Here is a 20,873-nt window from a genome sequence, read left to right as displayed (position 1 = left end):
TTAAGTGCAGGCGATGTAAACATACTTGTGAGCCTGGATTTAGTCAGATGAAAAAGAGTTATCTTCAAGTCAGTATGGACAGCGGTATGGACGAGCCTATTTATTTATTTATTGCACGTGTTAATGCAGATATAGACATGCAGTGTGCCACAATAGTGTATATAGTCTAAATATAGGCTTGTGACAGCTCGAAGCTGAGTGAGAGTTTATAGCAGGTGAAGCGTGGAGCACCGCACAATTCAATTTGTCTCTTTATTTACAGAAGATCGATGGGTTTTTAATTTGCTTGAAAAATAAAAATCACGTGGGATTATTTACTAACACATTTTACACTCATCTGGAGCTCTGCTTTTAGGCAGCGCCAAAATATATACATTCTCTTTGAACGTCTGTACTATTCCAGCTCATCGGCTTGCACGGCCTGAACCCCTTTTCCGTAGACGGTGTTGGAATATTGTTGGCACAGCATCGAGTTTGAGTCGAACGTGACCTGCGTAGCCCAAGAGCTCGGCCTGGAGATTCCTTTCAAAGCAATCGGACTCAAAATGGTCCTCACAAACAGAATTTCTGCCAAAGGAGAGTTTCTAAAGTGTGACCTGTTCCCAAGTTGTGTAGCCACTGTTTAGCAAGTCGTTTACGTCGCTCGGTTGTCAGCAATGGAACACAGAAAAAACACTTTCCCGTATTATCACGGTGATTATTTTTGCAACCACAGGTTTTGCACCCTGCTATTTTTCAACAAGGTTTTGTTCATCCGGCGACATCGCGGTGTCAGGAGCAGCGAGCCAATCAAGATACAGGAAACCTATCGATGATTCTACGTCATGTTGACCTCTGACACCGCCCACAAAATGGAAATATGGTTGCACCCTTAAGTGAGCGTGAATAAAAAAAGAATTTTAAAGCACTGATTTATGCAACACAGTGTGACAATACAGCGCAGTCAAAATGCATTCATGCAAAATATGTAATATTTCTCTCCTCTGTTTATTTTTCGCCGTGGGTTCCCTCTGTAAAGGAAATTTACTTTCAAATAATCTTTCTCCATCTCATCAGTCTGGTCCTGTGAAGCCTGTTTTGGGATACGACTCGTATCGTGGCTTTAGTGTATCGTCTCATACCTACTCTTTACTGTTTAACTGCTTTATTATTTTATAAGAACATCATTTTACTGACAGTGAACAGAATCTGAATGTTTAAAGTGGTGACTGAGAACTTTTCATTCGGAGGATAAATTTGTGTTCAGTTATTCTTCTCATATCTACTCACTCCATATTTCAGATATATATGTTATTTCCCAGCTGGGAGGTCCGTATCATGAAATACTGTGACCAAGGTCTTAAAAGTACTGAGCGAGGCCCTCTGGGCGGAGGTCAGTATTCAGGGCCGAGGTCACGGTATTTCACCACACGGACCGACCTTAAGCTGGTAAATAATATATTTATTTTTTTCTGTACCAAATTCTAACAGAAAATGAGAGCGCCCGAAAGGGGAAACCGTGCCGAGGTGAGCCGCCATTTTGAATCCTCATTCACGGCTGTAATGCAAATGGCTTCCTCCTCAGTATACAAGTGCACTTCCATGGCAGGAGAAAAAAAAAAAACTACATTTTGCCGCCTATGTAGTCCCCCATTTATACAAATAGGAGTCATTCAGGATTCAGCCATGTTTTTGTTAGGCGTTAGCAAGTTAGAGGTTTTTATCTTTCTCCTGAAATGTTTTCTTTTATTTCTTCTTCCTCAGGGGAGTAAAACTCGCTTTCACTGTGAACACTGTCGTTATCGCTATCCATGCTGTAAAATTAATGCTATTCTCCTGAGAAATGCTGCCAAAAATTAAGATTTTTGATAATCTTATAAATAAATCATAAAAAAAGAGAAATGTTGACAAAAAAATGCTACTATGTTTTTTGTTGTTGTGAACGAGCGAGTCGCCAGAGGTCTGTAACCGGGGTCCGTACCGTAGGATACAGACCCACTCGCCAGCCAATCAGAGCACAGGATTTGGACCGCGAAAAAAACAAGAACAGTTAATGACTAAAATATTAGAACATGGCAGTTTACCGGTTTTCTGAGGGTGGGGTCACATTATCTGTGTCCAGATCCCGGCTCTCCATTTTTGAATATCAGTGTATGGACACACAGCTCATGGACTCACTGCTGATTCCTGAAGACGCGGATCTCTTCTGCTGGAAGGAATTTCACTCCTAGAAAAGACAAAAACAAACATGCAGTTCCAGACGTCCCAAGTCTCCCACAAGTTCCAGGAGTTTCCCACATATTGATAGCGGCTCCCTGGTGCCTGCAAATTACATACAATCTCACGGAATCTAGAGCAAGCGAGCAAGCTTCATCCCGAACCTATCGATCAGTCGGTCAGTGCACAGAGCATGAAGAAGAGCAGCAGCTGCTCCAGCCATTTTCTGGAACCCAGGAAATTCATACATGGTACAAATCATTGTTTTGTTTTTAAACTGATTTGGTGTTCGACTTTCACAGTTATAATAAAGCAGCGTCTCTTTGTAATTATCACCTTTGTAAGCGCACTTGCTAGGCACAAGGCTAAATAATGGCAATAAATGACTTTCACTTTACAGTGCTGGAGCGGCAGGAGCAGGTGTCGCGCAACAGGCAGGAGTTTGTGACGATTCACCTCCAAAACTAAGTCACTCATAAAACTACAACCTTTTCTGGTTCAAACAGAAACAATTTAGACCACATACACCCTTTCTATTTTGTGCTATAACGTTAAGTGGTGTGTGTGTGTGTGCGTGTGTGAGCACGTAATTACAGTTATTTTTTATTTATTTTTTTCCTAAAATCATTGCATCTCTGCAACCATAAAAGATTTTTTCCAAAATTCCAGAACCTATGATCTTCTTGCGGTGTCCCTTTACAGAGAGCTGATTTTAAGGTGAACTGAACCTGTTTGAAATTTGAAGGTAAAGTCCCTACAGTAATCACGGAATTGGCGCGAAGGAAAAGGCCATGGCGAGATTAATTTATAATCACTCTGTGATAAACTTCCCTGTGTATTTCTGAATCTTGTTGTTACCTTTTTGTCCACTGAAACACGTGTGATGTTATATTACATCTAAAAACATGATTTCAGTATCAAATGAATGGACACGCCGTCCAGTTCTCTCTCTCGACTCATCGTTTTTTTCTGTATTTATAGGATGTGAAAGAGATTCTCTCACAACATGAGCAAAATTTACGCTGTTCAATTACTGCTGTATCTTCAGGTACTATTAACACATCGTATCCATCTTCCGTCAAATATGTGATTTTCCGATGTGAAAATCAGCACGCTCCAGTCACAAGACAAAGCAATTCTACAGAGATGCGAGAGCATTCTACGTCAGAAGGTTTCAAAAAATAAAGGAAAAATTCCCAGAGAGAGATCAAATCTTGACGAATCTGTCAGTGGTCAATCCTGAGGACCATGATGATGTGAAACCAGAGCAGATTTTGACTTTGGCAGAGAGATTCCCAAATGTAATGAAGGCCAATGCCAGAGAACAAGTCCATTTAGAAGTCCTGGATTATGTCTCATCTAACCTGGAAGCACTGGTGCCAAATTATAAGAATTTCCCAGTTGAGTTCTGGGGGAAGCTGTCCAAAGTCACATCTGTGAGCTCAGGGCAGGTGAGGGTCAGGGAGCTCTGTCAGCTGATGAAGCTGCTGTTGGTGCTGCCAAATTCTAACTGTGATGTGGAAAGGGCTTTCAGCATGGCGCGTCACATCAAGACCGAATTTAGGAGTCAGACGTCTCACCAAACACTTGTGAATCTGACGTCTCGTAAGATTAACGAGTTTATTGACACAGTGTTACGAGGCGGAGGTGTCTGGAAAACTGCTCAAATCTGCAAAGCAAGCAGCCTCGGAATACAATGAAAGCTTGCAGAAGGAACAGGGAGAGAACAGAGGAAAGGAAAGAGCCAGGGCAGGAATTTCACGAGGGCCACAGCCCTCATGCCCTCTCAATTTGGCCTTGTGCCCTTGGAAAGAAATATCTGCCGTAAGGCCACAGTGGCCTTGATGCCCTGTGGTTTTGTAGTCTGCCTCGTGACTGCCAATAGGCTTTAACATCACCTGCGTCTACTGAGAAAAAAATACGTCTTTTGATGACATTCTGGATTCTTATTGGGCAACTCATCAGTGGTGGATCGGACTCGAGCCAGGCATGAACCGCTCCGACGTGCTATAGAGGGATAGTACTGACGTCACCCGAAACCGGAAGTAAACAGACCCTGCGCCATATTGGAAGACCAACAAACTCGTGATTAGGGGGAAATAACGGCAGCGGTATGTGAACCCACGAGAATAAAGTGGAGTGGCAAACGACTTAAACAAATCTGAGCTGTTTTATTTATGATTTATTGGCCCAACAGTAGACTTGAAAGAAACCTGTGTGAGACTTGGCAAAAAACTGTGGATATAATGGATACGTCTGTGCATGATCTGTGGACACTTTGAGGTAAGCAAACGCAAGAAATTCAGATTTAAAACATGCTAAATTGGCCCCAAGTTGATAACTGTATGAGGAGCAAGCCTCCCAGACTTCTACAATTTATTAATAATAATAATAATAAAGGATGGTTTGGGGCTTGCTCTCCCTCCTATTATATAAATAAAGCATAGTTGTTGTGTAGGCATATATCATAAATACATATGTATAATTTGGATAAGTTAACCTAAATTATGGATACCTGAATAGTAACAAAAAGTATTAATTTTTCAACTGAAAAGATATTAAAAGATAAATATCAACAAGATTACCTTGGCCATAACTATGTGTAGGTTATTCTTAATAACAGCTGTAATATCACGAACCAAGCCACTAACAACATAATTGTAAGCCTGTAGCCCTTTGTAGGCCTTCAAGTCATCAGCAGTGTAGGCACTGGGTGTAAACAACAAATAGTTTACAATGTCTGGGTAGCAAACAGATGGCAGAATTGGTGTCAGGTCCTCCTTATGTTTCCATTCTCCCTTGCCGCGAGTCTTATCATATGGGTCAAACCCATCAATCACAGCCAGTTTCTCCACATACCGTGCCCTTTCTGCAGCTGGTAATGTACTCACATAACCAGAATTATCAGCCATCGTGTCACTTCACTCTCGCTCGTAGTTTGTTTTATATTGTGAGTATGTATGTATGTACTTGAGGTCTTCCAATATGGCGCCCTAACAAAATCTCACGGTACGGTGACGTAACGCGATACCCCTCTATAATGACACCAATTTATCACCAGCCAACCAGGAGACTTAATCAAACACATCCCCCGCCCATTTGTGTCCGCGTCTGAGACGTTGAATTTTCACAGAAGGAGGGAAGAAGTTGACTGAGGTAAGACTGTGTGATAAATTAACGAGTGAATAAGAGAGGAATTTCAACATATAGGGCTTAAGTTTGTTACCGTTAAATAAGCATTGCTTGTACAGTAGCGTTATGTTGTTACAATGTTGACCCACTTTTAACATGCCGAGTACCGACTGTAGCCGCTAACAAATGCTAATTAGCTTGCTGTCAAAAGTGCAAAGACCTTAAATTGCTCTGTGTAAATTAGAAAATGGCGCAACTTCCTCTGGAGCCGTCAACGGACAAGCACAGACTTGTCTTGAGTTTTGAGCCAATCACAGCAGGGCAGCACTGTGGCCTGAGGTAAAACAGGATAGTTTGTTTAAATTACAGAAATGAGTAACCCAATGACTGTCTCATATACTCTTCATATACTCACACTGTTTAAGTAATGCAATAAAACTCATCTTTAAAAGTGGAATTTACTCAAACTGTTTGCATAGAATGAACTTTGGGGTTAACAGTGTAATAGCGTTGCAGTGTCTGCAAATTTGCAATTTAATATTTCAGATCTTGAGACATGAAAGTGCTATTTTAAAAAATAAAAGGTCAGAAATGTTTTCTTTGTCGTCTATTTAGTTCATTTTATTTCCTCAATAATTTTCCTTGATTGAGAAATCGGTCTGGGCTCTTATGGGTTAATCAGTAGCCTGCATGCTAGTATATGTTCCATTTACAGTCAAACATTTTGATGAACTCCAGGCTCAATTTTCTCATTTCATCTCATTATCTCTAGCTGCTTTATCCTTCTCCAGGGTCGCAGGTGGGCTGGAGCCTATCCCAGCTGACTACGGGCGAAAGGCGGGGTACACCCTGGACAAGTCGCCAGGTCATCACAGGGCTGACACATAGACACAGACAACCATTCACACTCACATTCACACCTACGCTCAATTTAGAGTCACCAGTTAACCTAACCTGCATGTCTTTGGACTGTGGGGGAAACCGGAGCACCCGGAGGAAACCCACGCGGACACGGGGAGAACATGCAAACTCCACACAGAAAGGCCCTCGCTGGCCCCAGGGCTCGAACCCAGGACCTTCTTGCTGTGAGGCGACAGCGCTAACGACTACACCACTGTGCCGCCCCCGGCTCAATTTTGATGAATCAAAAATCTGCGTAGTAGTACAGTCTGAAGATGCTCTTGCACATTCGGTGTCAATTGAACAAAAATTATGGGAGGATAAAGGTTTAATAAGTTTTACAATTTTTGAAGTGAGTGATGGATTGATAAGTTTAGATGTGTTCAATATTTTCTTATCTTCAGACATAATAGTGTCGGAGATGTTTCTTTACCTGCCTGATAGTTTCGACTGAGACTCCAATCTTCCTCAGAAGAGTCATTAGTCCTTAAATTAAATTCATTATAGACATGAACTTAAAATCATTGTTTTATTTTATGGCCTCGGTGAACTCAAAAAATTGACAGCACAAAAGGCCACGTGGCCCCGCCCCTAAAATGACGCAATTCCAGGCCTGGAAAGAGCCCTTTAGGCCGACATGTACAATTACATTCATTGTCATTCAAACTCTCTGAGTGTTTAATAGATGAGAAATGGAAGAGAGAAACTCGAATATAGAACACACAGCCGATAAACAGCAGCTTTACAGGGAAGAGGATTTCAGTTCCGCAGTTTTACTGCTGTTTTTACACGAGCTCAGTCAAACACAACCACATTTCTCTCCAACACAGCACTTACTTTTACTCAGCACTCCATGCTGGGGGACATTAATGTCCCCGTTTCCGCCTGCTGTTGCAGCTTTTTCTTTATTTTTCCAGCAGCAATAAAATGGCGTCGAGGCTGAAAGAGAAACACTTTCACTTCTGGAAAACAACAACAACTTCTTCTGGGTTGAATAATGGCGGTTGGCAGCCAGCTTAAAGGTGCATTACCGCCACCTACTGGACTGGAGTGCGGAACAGAAGATTGGCAGGAAAATAAATCTCTCTCTCTCTCTCTCTCTCTCTCTCTCTCTCATTATCCAGGCATGAAAACGGGCCAGGGATGAAAAACATAGACATCCTATTACGTAGACGGAGCATCCAGTGTAAATTCTAAAAGCGCAGACGAGACGCGGGCCGCCGTCTTGGAGTGGTGATCCGCTGCACTCAGTGTAATGCGCTGGCAGCGCTGGCTCGCTTTTTTTTTTTGTCATACACAGCAAGACACACACACACACACACACACATCATTAACCTTATCATTTTAATGGCTAAATATCACATACACAGAGGTAAATTCCTGGGCAGCAAGCCATCATTCTGTGCCTTTCAGAATGAAATGAGCCAATATGTGTATTCTATACTGTGTTCCCCCAATTTGAAAGCTAATAGGACTATCAGTGCTTGCACTGAACTCTGTATATATTTTTAACTTGCCTGTAAATCTGTAACCCCCTGATAGCAATAGCAATTACAATTTTATTAATGTGCTTATTTGTAATTACTAGTAATGACATTGACAGATCTTTTTTGTTACTGTGTAATGTACTGCCAATTCATTATTCATTCATTCATTATCTCTAGCCGCTTTATCCTTCTACAGGGTCGCAGGCAAGCTGGAGCCTATCCCAGCTGACTACGGGTGAAAGGCGGGGTTCACCCTGGACAAGTCGCCAGGTCATCACAGGGCTGACACATAGACACAGACAACCATTCACACTCACATTCACACCTACGCTCAATTTAGAGTCACCAGTTAACCTAACCTGCATGTCTTTGGACTGTGGGGGAAACCGGAGCACCCGGAGGAAACCCACGCGGACACGGGGAGAACATGCAAACTCCACACAGAAAGGCCCTCGCCGGCCCCGGGGCTCGAACCCAGGACCTTCTTGCTGTGAGGCGACAGCGCTAACCACTACACCACCGTGCCGCCGTACTGCCAATTGATTTTTCTTTAATAATAATAATAATAATAAAAAATTTTGTCATACATGTAGCTATGATAAAGGATAGCGGCGGGGTTATTATTCATAGTTGGCTTCACGTTAATAGAATATCCTGATATTAAGTGAACAGATGGCGGAGATTGTTGAAGTTGAGGAAACGGCAGAGGCGATTCTAGGGTCTGGTGGGGCCCCAAGCAGAAATCCCCCCATCCCACCCCACCCCACACCACACAACAGAAATTCACTCGGACAAACTCTTTATTTTAATAAAACATCAACAAATTCTATAGTTTTTTTATTTCACAAGTTACAAATTGTGAAGTTACAAACAGTTCAATAAATCAACAACAAATTGTGAACAGTAATGTTTTTTTATTTCACACGCTACAAAAAGTGAAGTTACAAAAAGTTACAAATAGATGTCAGCATTTTCATAAATGTTTCATAAAAACAACAATTTGTGAGCAGCGTTTTCTATATTTCTTAAGTTACTGTAAGTTTCTGTTCATTTTAACAGACAGTGCAAGGTAATTGCCAATTATATTAAAACAAACAAATAAAAAAAATAACTTTAAAGGCTTTTAGCCTTTGTGTCTGGGCATGCATGGCACACCGTGCGGTCTGTTGGAGAGCCAACTGAAGTTAACTAACTTTGCTGTCAAATTAAACCAGGCAGTGACTGTAGTACAGTCATTAAAATCAACAAAAGAAAAGTATGGCCATGCTAACGCGAGTGAAACTAGACTAGCACCATTCTATAGCACTACATCATTCATTATTATTTCGACTGACTTACCACTGTCTTGCCTTCTTCTCTCCTCTTCCTCTTTTTTCTTTTTCCATTCCCGGGTGGATAGCTCCTCTTCATTTTCTTCTTGACGTCGTAATTAGAAGAATAGCTGGTTTATGTACGACAGGCACAATTTTCTATTTGCAGGTTAATACGCGCAATGACTTTTCAAAACGCAAGTGTCAAATCTCGACTCTCTTTCGCCACCTAGTGGATCAGGGGCCCCAAGCAGCTGCCTGCCTTGACTGGTGACAAGATGCGCCTCTGGGAAACGGTGATTAATATCCTACAAAAAATGTGTGATACTAAATACATTAGATATAAACAGCTTAACGTTTTTCTATCGGCTACAACCACCAATCTGTTGCAGTGGAGAGGGTAAATTCAGGTAAAGCGGGACACTTTTTTAAATAAAATGCGGTTTTAACAATCTAAATCCATTATAATGATTCAAATGTGTGTATGTTTTCTTTAAATAGATTGTTAAGAACATATCAAAGGGGAAATTAATCTAGTCAGTGAATTTATAAGAGCCTTTTACATCCTTCAACACAATCTGACCCCCCTTCAGCAAAGCTGATGGATTCAGGGTGAGTGGGGCACTTTGTTTGGTATGTAGGACAATGTGTGATGACCATATATTGACCACAAACTTTTTTTTGTTGTTTTAAAGCATATCAAAACATTTATTTATAACAAATTAATGTCAAACATAAAAATATAATGTAGTAAATGAATAAACTAGTAAATAAATAAAAAAGGTAGTATATGAATAAACATTTAATAACAATATATAATATTAGCATACAACATTAAAACATGACTCGTGAAACCACTTATCACACTTACAGCAGGCCACCCATTCCTCCATTGCCTTTCGCTCACTTGCATCCCCCATACACCCCCTTGCAGACAGTATAATAATAATAATAATAATAATAATAATAATAATAATAATAATAGGATGTCTATGATCTCGCGCTTATCTCACCACTCCAAGATGGCGACCGTATTTCTCGCGTCAGAACAGCCAACTCTCCGTCTACGTAATAATAGGATGTCTATGGTGAAAAAGGTGAGAAGGGTGCGCGAGTGGTGACGTGGCCTCTGGTGTTGTTTTATTTTGTTTGGGGGGTCCTCCCCCAGAATAAATATTATAGCCTCCTTACTAAGTATACTGTATTGACATTTGCACAAGGACATACAGTACAAATACAAATTCAAATACATGTAGTTATAGTGAAATTATGCCCTGGAAAAAATGCGAATAATAGAACGAAGAAAGTGGAGAACACACAAGGAATAGTGATCATTTTTTCCTTTTATTTGCCTGGATCACCAGTGTCTCCATGGCCCGCTTTCGCAGAGTTGCCACATGTTTCAGCCTTGCCCGCTTCTCTTCTTCAGCAGTCGGTTTCTTGGCCTGCTGAGCACTGCAAGTTGCTTGAGAGCCATACTTGCTCTGCTGCTTTTCCTCCTTGTTCACCCTCTGCTGGTGTTTGTATGTGGCTGCTGCAGAGTTAATGTTCTTGCACAATGTTCTGTCCACTTCCCCAACTTCACGTCCTCCCTTCTAAAGAGCTGCATAGCTGTCTTCCCCCTGGACATCAGCGTGTACTTGACCGTCTGTATTGCATTAAATGTTTCCACATTCATGTTGCCACTCCTTTGATCAATTACATCATTCATCAGACTAAATGAGGACTTGACTCTAGGTCCATGAAAGATGGAGAGGCAACACTTAACCAGTGCACCCAGGGAGGGGTACTTGTCTGGTTTGTCGAAGACATGACCCCACCACTCCACGATGCTCTCTCCCTCCTTGAAGCTGGGGATGGTCAGGTCAACACTGAACCGCACAAGTTCCCTCTGCTGGCAAGAGGTGCCCCAGCATACCACTCAGCCTGCCAAGATATGGAAGTACCTGCAGTTTTCAGTTCTTTTTAAATCAAGGCTGAATACTTTCTTCTTTGCTGCTGTCTTTTATTAAATCAAATTTGAGACTTTTAATTTGATTTCTTTCAGCATGGACAGCACTACAAAATGGCGTCTCCACTATACAGTGCCCTATTGAGGTTTTTCACCTGACGTCACAGGGTCACATGATGCCCCGGTGTCCGCCATTTTGAAGGTCAAGCTACATACTAACGCTGCAGACAGAGAGGGAGAACCAGCTTGAAAAAAAACATGTTACAGACACTGGATCCAGTGTAAATAGCTGCCGGAGCGCAGTCCGGCTTGCTCCCCCTCAAATTAAGCAGCGCGCTCCGGCTTGCTCCCCCTCAAATTAAGCAGCGCGCTCCGGCTTGCTCCCCCTCAAATTAAGCAGCGCGCTCTGGCTTGCTCCCCCTCAAATTTAGCAGCGTGCTCCGGCTTGCTCCCGGAGTGCTCCGGCTGAGGTTCCGGAGCGCGCTCCGGCTTGCTCCCCCTCAAATTAAGCAGCGCGCTCCGGGAGCAAGCCGGAGCGCGCTGCTTAATTTGAGGGGGAGTAAGCCAGAGCACGCTCCGGGAGCTATTTACACTGGATCCGGTGTAAATAGCTGCCGGATCATAATTACAGTAAACTAGTAAATACAGTAAAGGAAAAACTTGAGACTGAAAGGTTTTAACAGTCATCCAAATGACTGAACGTAAACATTGCTACAGTAATATACTATGTTGTTGACATTAGCTAGTGCTAACAGCTAGCTGCTAGTACACTGCTACAACACAGACACCGACCCTAATAATACAGTTCTTGGTCATTGCCTGGTAACAGCAAATTTATAACGGGCCATGTCTCAACAGACTAAGAAGTTATTTCAATGACATTTAATAACATTTTGTTTATCCTGAGGACCGAAAGTAAATGAAAATGTGAACAAACCTTAGCTGTAATAAGATGGCGACCACCGGCTCCAGGGACGACCCGCTGATGTAGGCATGTTACCCAGCCTGATACAAAATATTTGTCGGCATCCAAACTCTTATACGCTTTCAGATCAATACCTGTGTATGGCGATGGGTTTTTAACGACATAGGTATACAGATCATGTGGGCCGAAGTCAGGTAAAGACGAGGGCTTCGTGTACTTCCGTACGTCAGTGAACAATCCTGGTGGAAGCAAGTAAACGTCATTCTCTAAGCCTGCTAACCTCAATTTTTGCAAATACCTCTCCCTCTGCTCGCCCTGTAAATGCCCTACGTCGCTGGATAGTGAAGGTGTTTTCTGCATCTCGCTCCTTTTTCTTTTATGTTTTTCGTTTGTCGCCTTCTTCGCATTCAAACTGATTCGAGCCGTGACGTCCAAAATGGCAGCCTAACGATGCATCACATGACTTGGTCACGTGGGTGAAAAACCTCATTAGACCCCTTTGCATGTTTGTAAACAAACCAACCGTTGCCAGGATGCGCGCGCAGCCTGGACTCAGAAACAATGGCGCTGCCCATAGACCGGCATTATGAGCTGTCAGATTATGCAAAACAATTGTCGTTACAAGATCGAGAATGCTACATAAATAAGTTAACTCTAACAAGTGGACATCGCCTACCAGATCCATATTTAATTAAAGAGTGGACGGAAGATATTAGTAAGTTCCCTGGTATACAATGGCCAGATATATACTCGTACCTTTAGCTTTAGCTACAACAGCAAATACCAACACTAAACAGCAATTTGCAGGAGGTAATGGCATGAAAGGAATGATAGTGTAAAGAGTGCAGCTAAGAGAAATCAGAGCTGCGTAAAAAGCGAGAGGCAGAGAGCAGAAATGAAACTGAACGGGGCGGGAGCTAGGTTAGAGCAGTCAGCGTAAGTTGGCATTTAGAGCGAGGGCACACAATTTTCCCTTTCCATCCTTGCTTTAAAATTGTGATTTTCGGCATACACAAATAATGATGGCACAAAATCTGGACTGCTTGAGTCAAGCGAGACCTCTCCTACAAACAAAATTGCATGCAAAGCTAAGTTAACATGCTAACAATATTCATTACATTGTGTAACTATGACCCAGCTAATCAGACAAACGTTACCAAAGTATTTTGCTACATCAATAAACGAAGACTAGAAAGAATAAAAAAGAAAGATTTAATAAATAGCCTGATCTTACCTGTGATGAAGTGGGCGCTGAAAACCCGCACAGTTTTGATAGTGCTTTCATCTCAGTCTACACGTTTGATGGCTTGTAGCCATAGACGTCGGCGATTTTTTTGGAATGGGTGAGATCCTGCTGGAATTCTGTACATTTTAACCCCATCACTGCTATGATTCTGACACCCGACAACACAACAACTAGGCATTGCTGAGTCTTTTTTGAGTCCAGGCTGCGCGCGCAATTTCCGCTTACGTATGAATGACGTTTCCTGCAAAGGGGTCTATATAGTGAGTAGCGAGCAATTTCGGACACAGGGATTGTCAAAAGACGCGCGCACCCTCTTTCGAATGCTGACGTAATCAAGCCGGAAGTTTTTGTTTGTTTTGATAGCAATCAGGAAAGTTTGAAAAAAGTAGGAAATTCAGTCCGATGATTCAATCCAGCTTCCAGCTTCTGGTGGTCTGGTCTGCACTCTGACTGATGTGTGCACGCTCTGGCCAGCAGGAGAAGAGGCGCGAAATGATGCTGCTTGCCCTTCGCAGCAAGATGTACTCGTTGCTATCGCGTCAATATCAAAGCAGGAGGAGGAGGCGCAAACTGGCACGAACTGTCTATGGATGCGAAGCGACCTCCTTGACCTTTGGGTCAATATCAAACCCCCCCCCCCCCCCCCCCCCAATTTTTTTCTCATCGGATCTACACGATTCACATAGGTCACCCGTTTTGGTTTCAAAACGGCGAATTTCGCCAAAAGGTGAGGGATTTTCATGTATGATTATCTGTAGCCACTTTATCCTGTTCTACAGGGTCACAGGCAAGCTGGAGCCTATCCCAGCTGACTACGGGCGAAAGGCGGGGTACACCCTGGACAAGTCGCCAGGTCATCACAGGGCTGACACATAGACACAAACAACCATTCACACTCACATTCACACCTACGGCCAATTTAGAGTCACCAGTTAACCTAACCTGCATGTCTTTGGACTGTGGGGGAAACCGGAGCACCCGGAGGAAACCCACGCGGACACGGGGAGAACATGCAAACTCCGCACAGAAAGGCCCTCGCCGGCCACGGGGCTCGAACCTGGACCTTCTTGCTGTGAGGTGACAGCGCTAACCACTACACCACCGTGCCGCCCCCTGTGTAAACTTATTTGTGGCAGTGGGGGCATGGTCAAGTGTCTGTCTGTGACCGGAGGGCAGAGTCAGGGAAGGTAAGTGGCAGAATCACTACACCTGATGTGAATTAACCTGTTTTTGTGTGTCTTCCCAGCAGCTGCGCCCTATTTAAGGAAGAGAGCGAGAGCAGAGCGGGCTCTCTCCCCGACTAGAACACGTGTGTGTGTGTGTGTGTGTGTGTGTGTGTATATCTGAGTAAATGTGTAGAAGCTGAAAAGCTGACAATAAAAGAGTTATTGAGAACTCAGTACTGGCCTGCCATGCTTCTGTGGTCCACCCACCTAGAACACTTGCTACATTATTATACAAAATAGAAATTATTCTCCTGAAAGACTCAGGTTGCTCTAAAAGGCTATCAAGTCGGTTGCATGGGGGCAGAGTTGGAAATGAACAGAGTGTTTTACGAAGAAAGTCTGTGACTTGAAGATAACGAAAGTTGTTACTTTTAGGGAGGTTAAATTTCTTACACAGCTGATCAAAAGAGGAGAAAACCCCATCAGAGTAAAGGTCATTAAAAGACCCAATGCCCAATTTCTGCCAGTTCAAAAATGATTTGTCTATTAAGGATGGTGTAAAATTGTGGTAAGAATGAATGGGAGCGTTTAAAGAGAAAGACATCCATCCAAAATAACGGCCCATCTGAGTCCAGATCCTTAAAGTTGATCTGACAACCTTATTTTTGGAAATATTTGATGAGGGGTCAGGGGTAGAGGAGTAGACCAAGGCTGGCAAAGAGGAGGGTTGACAAGACAGGGCCTCTAAGACATACCATGAAGGTGCACCTGGATCCTCATACAACCAGTGTACTATTGCACGTATATTGGAAGCCCAATAATAGGCTTGAAAGTCTGGTGCTGCCATACCACCAAGACACTTTGGATGTTGTAGCACGCTTCTCGCTATACGCGGTGATTTGTAATTCCATACAAAGGATGAAATAACAGAGTTTAGTTTGTGAAAAAATGATTTGGGAATAAATGCAGGAATGCACTGAAATAGATAAGTAAATTTGGGAAGAATGTTCATTTGAATCAAATTAATACGACTAGCAACAGAGAGTGAAAGTGAACTCCAATGCTTAAGGTCAAGTTCAGTCCGTTTGAGAAGGGGTGAGAAGTTTGCAGAAAAAAGGTTGGAGAATTTATCCACAACATTAACACCAAGGTATGTGAAACTATTTGAAACTTTGAAAGGAAGGGAAGTGAATGAATACTGGCAAGCAGCCTTATAATAGGAAACAGTTCACTTATTTCTAAGTTAAGTTTATAGCCTGAGAGGTGATGAAATTGATTTAAGATGCAAAATACATGGGTTAGGGACCGAGCTGGGTCTGAAAATTTCAGGCTGAAATGGGCTGCAACTGCAAATGGCACATTGTGCTGCACCATTGCAACGGCCACCTTCACCTCGGCTCTCCTGATCTGCGACAGAAACAACTGATTAAATAACTCAATATAAAAACATAAGTTTTTATATTGATATAACCTACAATTTGAAGGAAAATGCAATTCATCAAACATTGTCACCAGCCTTTTGGTTTTCATGTGCTATGTACCTTGGCTTCTTGTATACTCATGCCTCGAACAGAAGCTGCTGGAGTATAAAATCGTGCAACACTGCTGGCCATGGGCGATTGCCAGAGTCGGCGCCAGAGCACATCTATTGGAGGGGCGTGGGTAAGCAGCAGGGGGGGCACTGCCATTTAACGCGCAGTGGCGTCAAACAGCAGAAATGCTACCAAACGTTTTTCTTTTTTATTATTAGAATAATTGTTCAGAATTGCGGTGCCAGGTCTTAATTATTTTGACCTTTAAAAGTAGTAAACAGGCACCCTTGTCAGACATAGTGGCTCCCAACTCGTTAGTTGTCAGGGCATGTTACAACACGCCAACTTCAGACACCCTGGCGCCACTGTCCATCACACGCCAACTTCAGACACCCTGGCGCCACTGTCCATCACACTGTGCTGCGTGGACTATATAAGATGCGCACAAACATCGAAGAAAACACAGCACACATCAGACGGGGACTCCATGCAACACCTGCTTCTCATCAGTGAATATTTGGATCCATTTCTTTCTTTCTCTCTCTGTTTCATTTCTTTCTTGCTTTCTGTCTTTCTATCGCGGACGTGTCAGGATCCAACGTCCATCATTTGTGCCGTGTGAGCATTCCGTGCGTCCTTGAATGTAAGTTGTTTATTGTTGCGTAGCTACTGTGTTATGTGTGTACTCGTTATCTGTAACTGTTACATGTGGCGGTAAGGCTAGCGAGTATTTCTTCTCTTTTTCTCTCATCCTGTGTCTGTCTATTTTCTTACGTGTTTGTTCTGTTCTGTTCAGTAGCCATGTAATGATAGCGCTTGTCTTCTCGACCGCGGTCTGTTAAGGGAGCACATTTCATTATTAGCCATTGCCGTGTTGGGAGTGTAGTGGTGGTATGTACAGTTCATAACCGCGCCACATATTCTAACCTTCTATGCGCAATACAGCGCGGGGCAGCGCTTAAAGGAGCCACGCTCCCCTTCATTCAGCCGACACACTCTGTGTCTTCATGCGGGTGTGACTCGCTGTAAGCAGTTGCACCACGCACCTTGGTAATGATAGCTGCTGTAGGCAGCTATCCTCATCCTCCGTGTACGTTGTACACATTGTACATATTGTGTACATATCATGTATATAGTCAGTGTCTAGTGTGTTGTGTTATTTATTATGGGGTGTAAGTAGCATTCATTGGGCTTTACATTGTTTTACTTATATAGTATTCATTTGTGTGTTTTACATTTGTATTACATTGTATATAATTATTATTCATTTGCGTTAATATATATTTAATGCGATGTGTATTTGTATTTATATCATTGTTATTATTTACATTATTGCTTGTGTGTATATTATTACTCATGTCTTGTTGTATTTGTATTTTATTCTGTTTTCTAGTAAAACCACGGTTTACACTGTTGCTCATGAGTGGACATCCATTAATTCCTGTTCTAACCGGACAGCCTGGGTAGCTTGCTGTATACCTGAGCCAGTGTCCCTCTTATACAGTCCTTTACTCTGTCCATCACCGGACACCCATTTTTATATGGTCCTTCGAGCCGGATACAGCGTTCTACACAGTCAGGATGTCCACTCATGATGGCAGTGCCCGTCCTCGCCGTGAGCACCACCACCCCAGGCACCTGGATGACTACGTGGTGACCCAGGCTCAGCGACGGCTGCCACAGGACGGCGCACACACCCAGGATGATTCTTCCCACGTGGGAGACAGCAGGCCCCGGGAGCCATCACACACTCCCCCTGCTGGGCAGACTCCCCTGGACACGTCAGCAGCTATCCTCCTCGCCCTTCAGCAGATACGGGAGGACAATCAGCAACTGCAGCGGGATAATCGGCAGATGCAGGAGGACAATCGGCAGCTGCAGCGGGATGTGCAGTACCTGTTGCAACAGCACTATGCATCACCTCCACGCACTCCAGCGAGGGACATCCAGGTTCCAGCCGTCACGCCTGGAACCCACCCAGCAGTCTTATCATCACCACTGCAGCAGGACAGAACATACAGCCCTGCTGACTCAACCAGTGGACATCGCCGCGCCCCGGTGGCAGAGCAGTCGTCACCTCTACCTCGGCCACACATCGCAGGAGCTGAGGCAGCGACGTCCACACCGCCACACGGAGGAGCTCCCCATCTGCCAACACCACTGACGGCAGAGCTGACAGAGCACCTGAGGAGCATGAATCTGCCACGGGGTCACTCATTCACGTCATCCTCACCCTTTCCTGCCACCCCACAGTACTCAGCGCCATTCAGCCCACGGCGCCCTTCGTCTGCTCAGAGACAGCGGACGTCATCACCGGTGTCGGCCGGTCAGAGGGCAGTGGCACCAGATCATCACAGGCTGTCACCTGTCCCACAGCGACTGACATCTCTTCCCCCTCAGGAGCTGACCTACCGCGGGCCCAAGATGAGGATCCCAGCGTTCACCGAGGACGACCCACGGCAGTTCAACAGGATGCAGCTGGCGCTCGACAACGTCCTACCACCCGACGCGACAGAGCGCTTCAAATATCAGATCCTGCTGGACCACCTGAAGCTAGAGGATGCTGTCCTGGTAGCGGATGCTTACTGCCACAGCAGCTATCCCTACAGTGATACGATGGCAGCCCTCACGAAGCTCTTTGGGCAGCCCCGCAAACTGGCACTCAGGCAGATCAACCAGGTCTTGGCTGAGCCCCCTGTCAGGAGCGGTGACCAGAGAGGCTTCAGGAACTTCGCCCTGAAGGTGCAGTCCTTGGTGGGGATGCTGGATAAGATGGGGACCCAGGAACAGCTTGAGCTACGGTGTGGTTCGCATGTGTCTCGGTTGCTGCCCAAGCTGCCTCACGAGCTGCGTACTGCCTTCAGGCGGTACATCGACCCAGACCGTGTGCCTGTCCCCACACTCCTGGACTTCGCCGCATGGTTACAGCATGAGGTTGGTGTGCAGCTGGACGAGACCAACGACCCGCCAAAGGCAACAGCGAGCCAGGCAGAGTGGCAGCGGAGCACCAGAGGCAAGCAGCCGGCAGCCACACGCTCCACCACGGTCCTGCTGGTAGACCCCCCAGCCAAGTCAGCTCAGCAGCCATCAAAGTCAGCTCCACGCACACCTGCCAAGGTGGAGCCTCCAAAGAAGTACTCCCCCTTCTGCAACAGCACAGAGCACTACTTCAACCAGTGCACTGCGTTCAAGAGTATGTCACTGGAACCAAGGCTCCAGTGGATCAAGACCGGGAAGAAGTGCTGGAGGTGTGGACGCGACCATCAAGCAGCTCAGTGCTACCTCAAGGCACGGTGCCCGAAGTGCAATCGCCTGCACCTCGAGGTACTGCATGAGGTGAATGCACAAAGCAGGCCGGAGACTGCGACACTGTCTTCACCCAGCCAGCCATCTACCTACTACCTCGACCCAGCACGGAGAGGTAGTTGTGTGCTGCTGAAGATGGTGAAGGTGCTCCTTCATCACAGGGGCAAGAAGATGGAGACCTACGCCATCCTCGATGACGGGTCAGAGCGCACCATGCTCCTCCCCCAAGCAGCACAGCAGCTTGGCCTCAAAGGACAGAGTGAGAACCTGGCCCTCCGCACCATCCGTCATGACATCAGAACGGTGCCGGGGAGGTCAGTGTCCTTCTCTGTGTCATCCCTCAGTCAACCGCAGCAGCGGTACAAGATACAGCGGGCTTTCACATCACCCGAACTGGGACTGTCTCCTCATTCACACCCAGTTGAGGCTCTCCAAAGGACCTACCGCCACCTCAGAGGGCTGCCTCTTCACTCCTTTACTCAGGCCCGTCCGCTGCTCCTCATTGGGTCTGACTACCCAGACCTCCTCATCCCCATCGAGCCTGTGCACATAGGCCCACCAGGTGGACCCATTGCCCTGAAGACACACCTTGGGTGGACACTTCAAGGCCCCGCCAAGGCTGTCAAGCATCGGTCTTCCACCTCAGCGTGCCTGTTCATCAGTGCACCGTCACCATCAGTGGAGCTGCTGCAGAACGTCACCAGGCTGTGGCAGATGGATGTGGTGCCGTACCGAAACGAGAAGATCATCACCCGGTCCAAGCAGGATGCTGCAGCTGTCAAGTTGCTGGAGGAGAAGACCGTCAGAGTGACAGTCGACGGCGTTCGGCAATACGTCCACTCATCAGACAACCCAGCTGATGATATCGCCAGGGGGCTGACTCTGTCACAGCTCGTCCAGGAGCATTGCTGGAGTCGCGGACCTCCCTTCCTGTGGCAGGACGAGACAGCATGGCCGACTGGTCCAGGCCCCTCACCCACTATCGCTGCTGACGCCACCGAGCTGCGGAAGTCCCAGTTCTGCGGCCACATCACCGTGACCTCTGACCCTGCGTTGCCTGATGCAGGGACCTTCAGTCAATATCCAGAGCTGCTGGAGGCCACAGTCAGAGCGCGTCACGGGGCGGCCACATCCGCCATCACAGCTGAGGACTACAGGCAAGCGGAGATGGCACTCCTCAGGAAGGCACAGAGTGACTCCTTCCCCGAAGACCTCACCCTGCTCTCAGCGGGGAAGCCAGTCTCCACTGACAGCAGGATCCTCACATTGTCCCCGGAGTACGACGCTGAGACACAGCTGATCCGGGTCGGAGGTCGTCTGCGCAGGTGTGACACGGTTGAGGAGGAGACTCTGCACCCCATCCTGCTTGACCCTCAGCACCCCATCACCCAGCTCATCATCCGAGACTTCGACAGCCACCTGGCGCACCCAGGACCAGAGCGAGTGTTTGCTGAGCTGCGCCGGCGGTACTGGATCGTGCGTGGGAGAGCGGTTGTCAAGAAACATCAGCACAGCTGTCCAGAGTGTCAGAAGTGGCGAGGCACACCAGTGATCCCCAGAATGGCTGACTTGCCACCATCAAGTTTGCGCTTGCACAAGCCAGCCTTCTATTCCACTGGAATGGATTGTTTCGGGCCGTACCTCATCAAGATCGGCCGACGCACTGAGAAACGGTGGGGCATCGTTTTCAAGTGCCTGACAATCCATGCAGTGCATCTAGAC

At 45.5% G+C, this 20,873-nt stretch overlaps 1 protein-coding gene across 10 annotated transcripts in view; it reads right to left on the bottom strand.

Annotated features, from left to right (window-relative positions):
• LOC132882239 (NACHT, LRR and PYD domains-containing protein 12-like) overlaps positions 1–20,873 on the bottom strand; it is a 1,431,284-nt gene that overhangs the window by 1,005,684 nt on the left and 404,727 nt on the right. Inside the window, exons 1-2 of one of the 10 annotated variants that reach the window (XM_060915513.1) lie at positions 7,066–7,218; positions 2,064–2,206 (exon numbers count right to left, since the gene is read on the bottom strand). The exons of the other annotated variants lie outside the window; for them this stretch is intronic. Of the exons in view, the coding sequence (XP_060771496.1) occupies positions 2,064–2,116 (53 nt within the window). The 5' untranslated portion in view covers positions 2,117–2,206; positions 7,066–7,218. Of the gene's footprint in view, positions 1–2,063; positions 2,207–7,065; positions 7,219–20,873 lie in introns of those variants that run through there. 10 annotated transcript variants of the gene reach the window in all.

The sequence above is a fragment of the Neoarius graeffei genome, chromosome 2, assembly GCF_027579695.1.
Source record: "Neoarius graeffei isolate fNeoGra1 chromosome 2, fNeoGra1.pri, whole genome shotgun sequence".
Lineage (NCBI taxonomy): Eukaryota > Metazoa > Chordata > Actinopteri > Siluriformes > Ariidae > Neoarius > Neoarius graeffei.
Note: the sequence above shows the minus strand (reverse complement) of the source record. Positions and strands in the feature narration are given on the sequence as shown.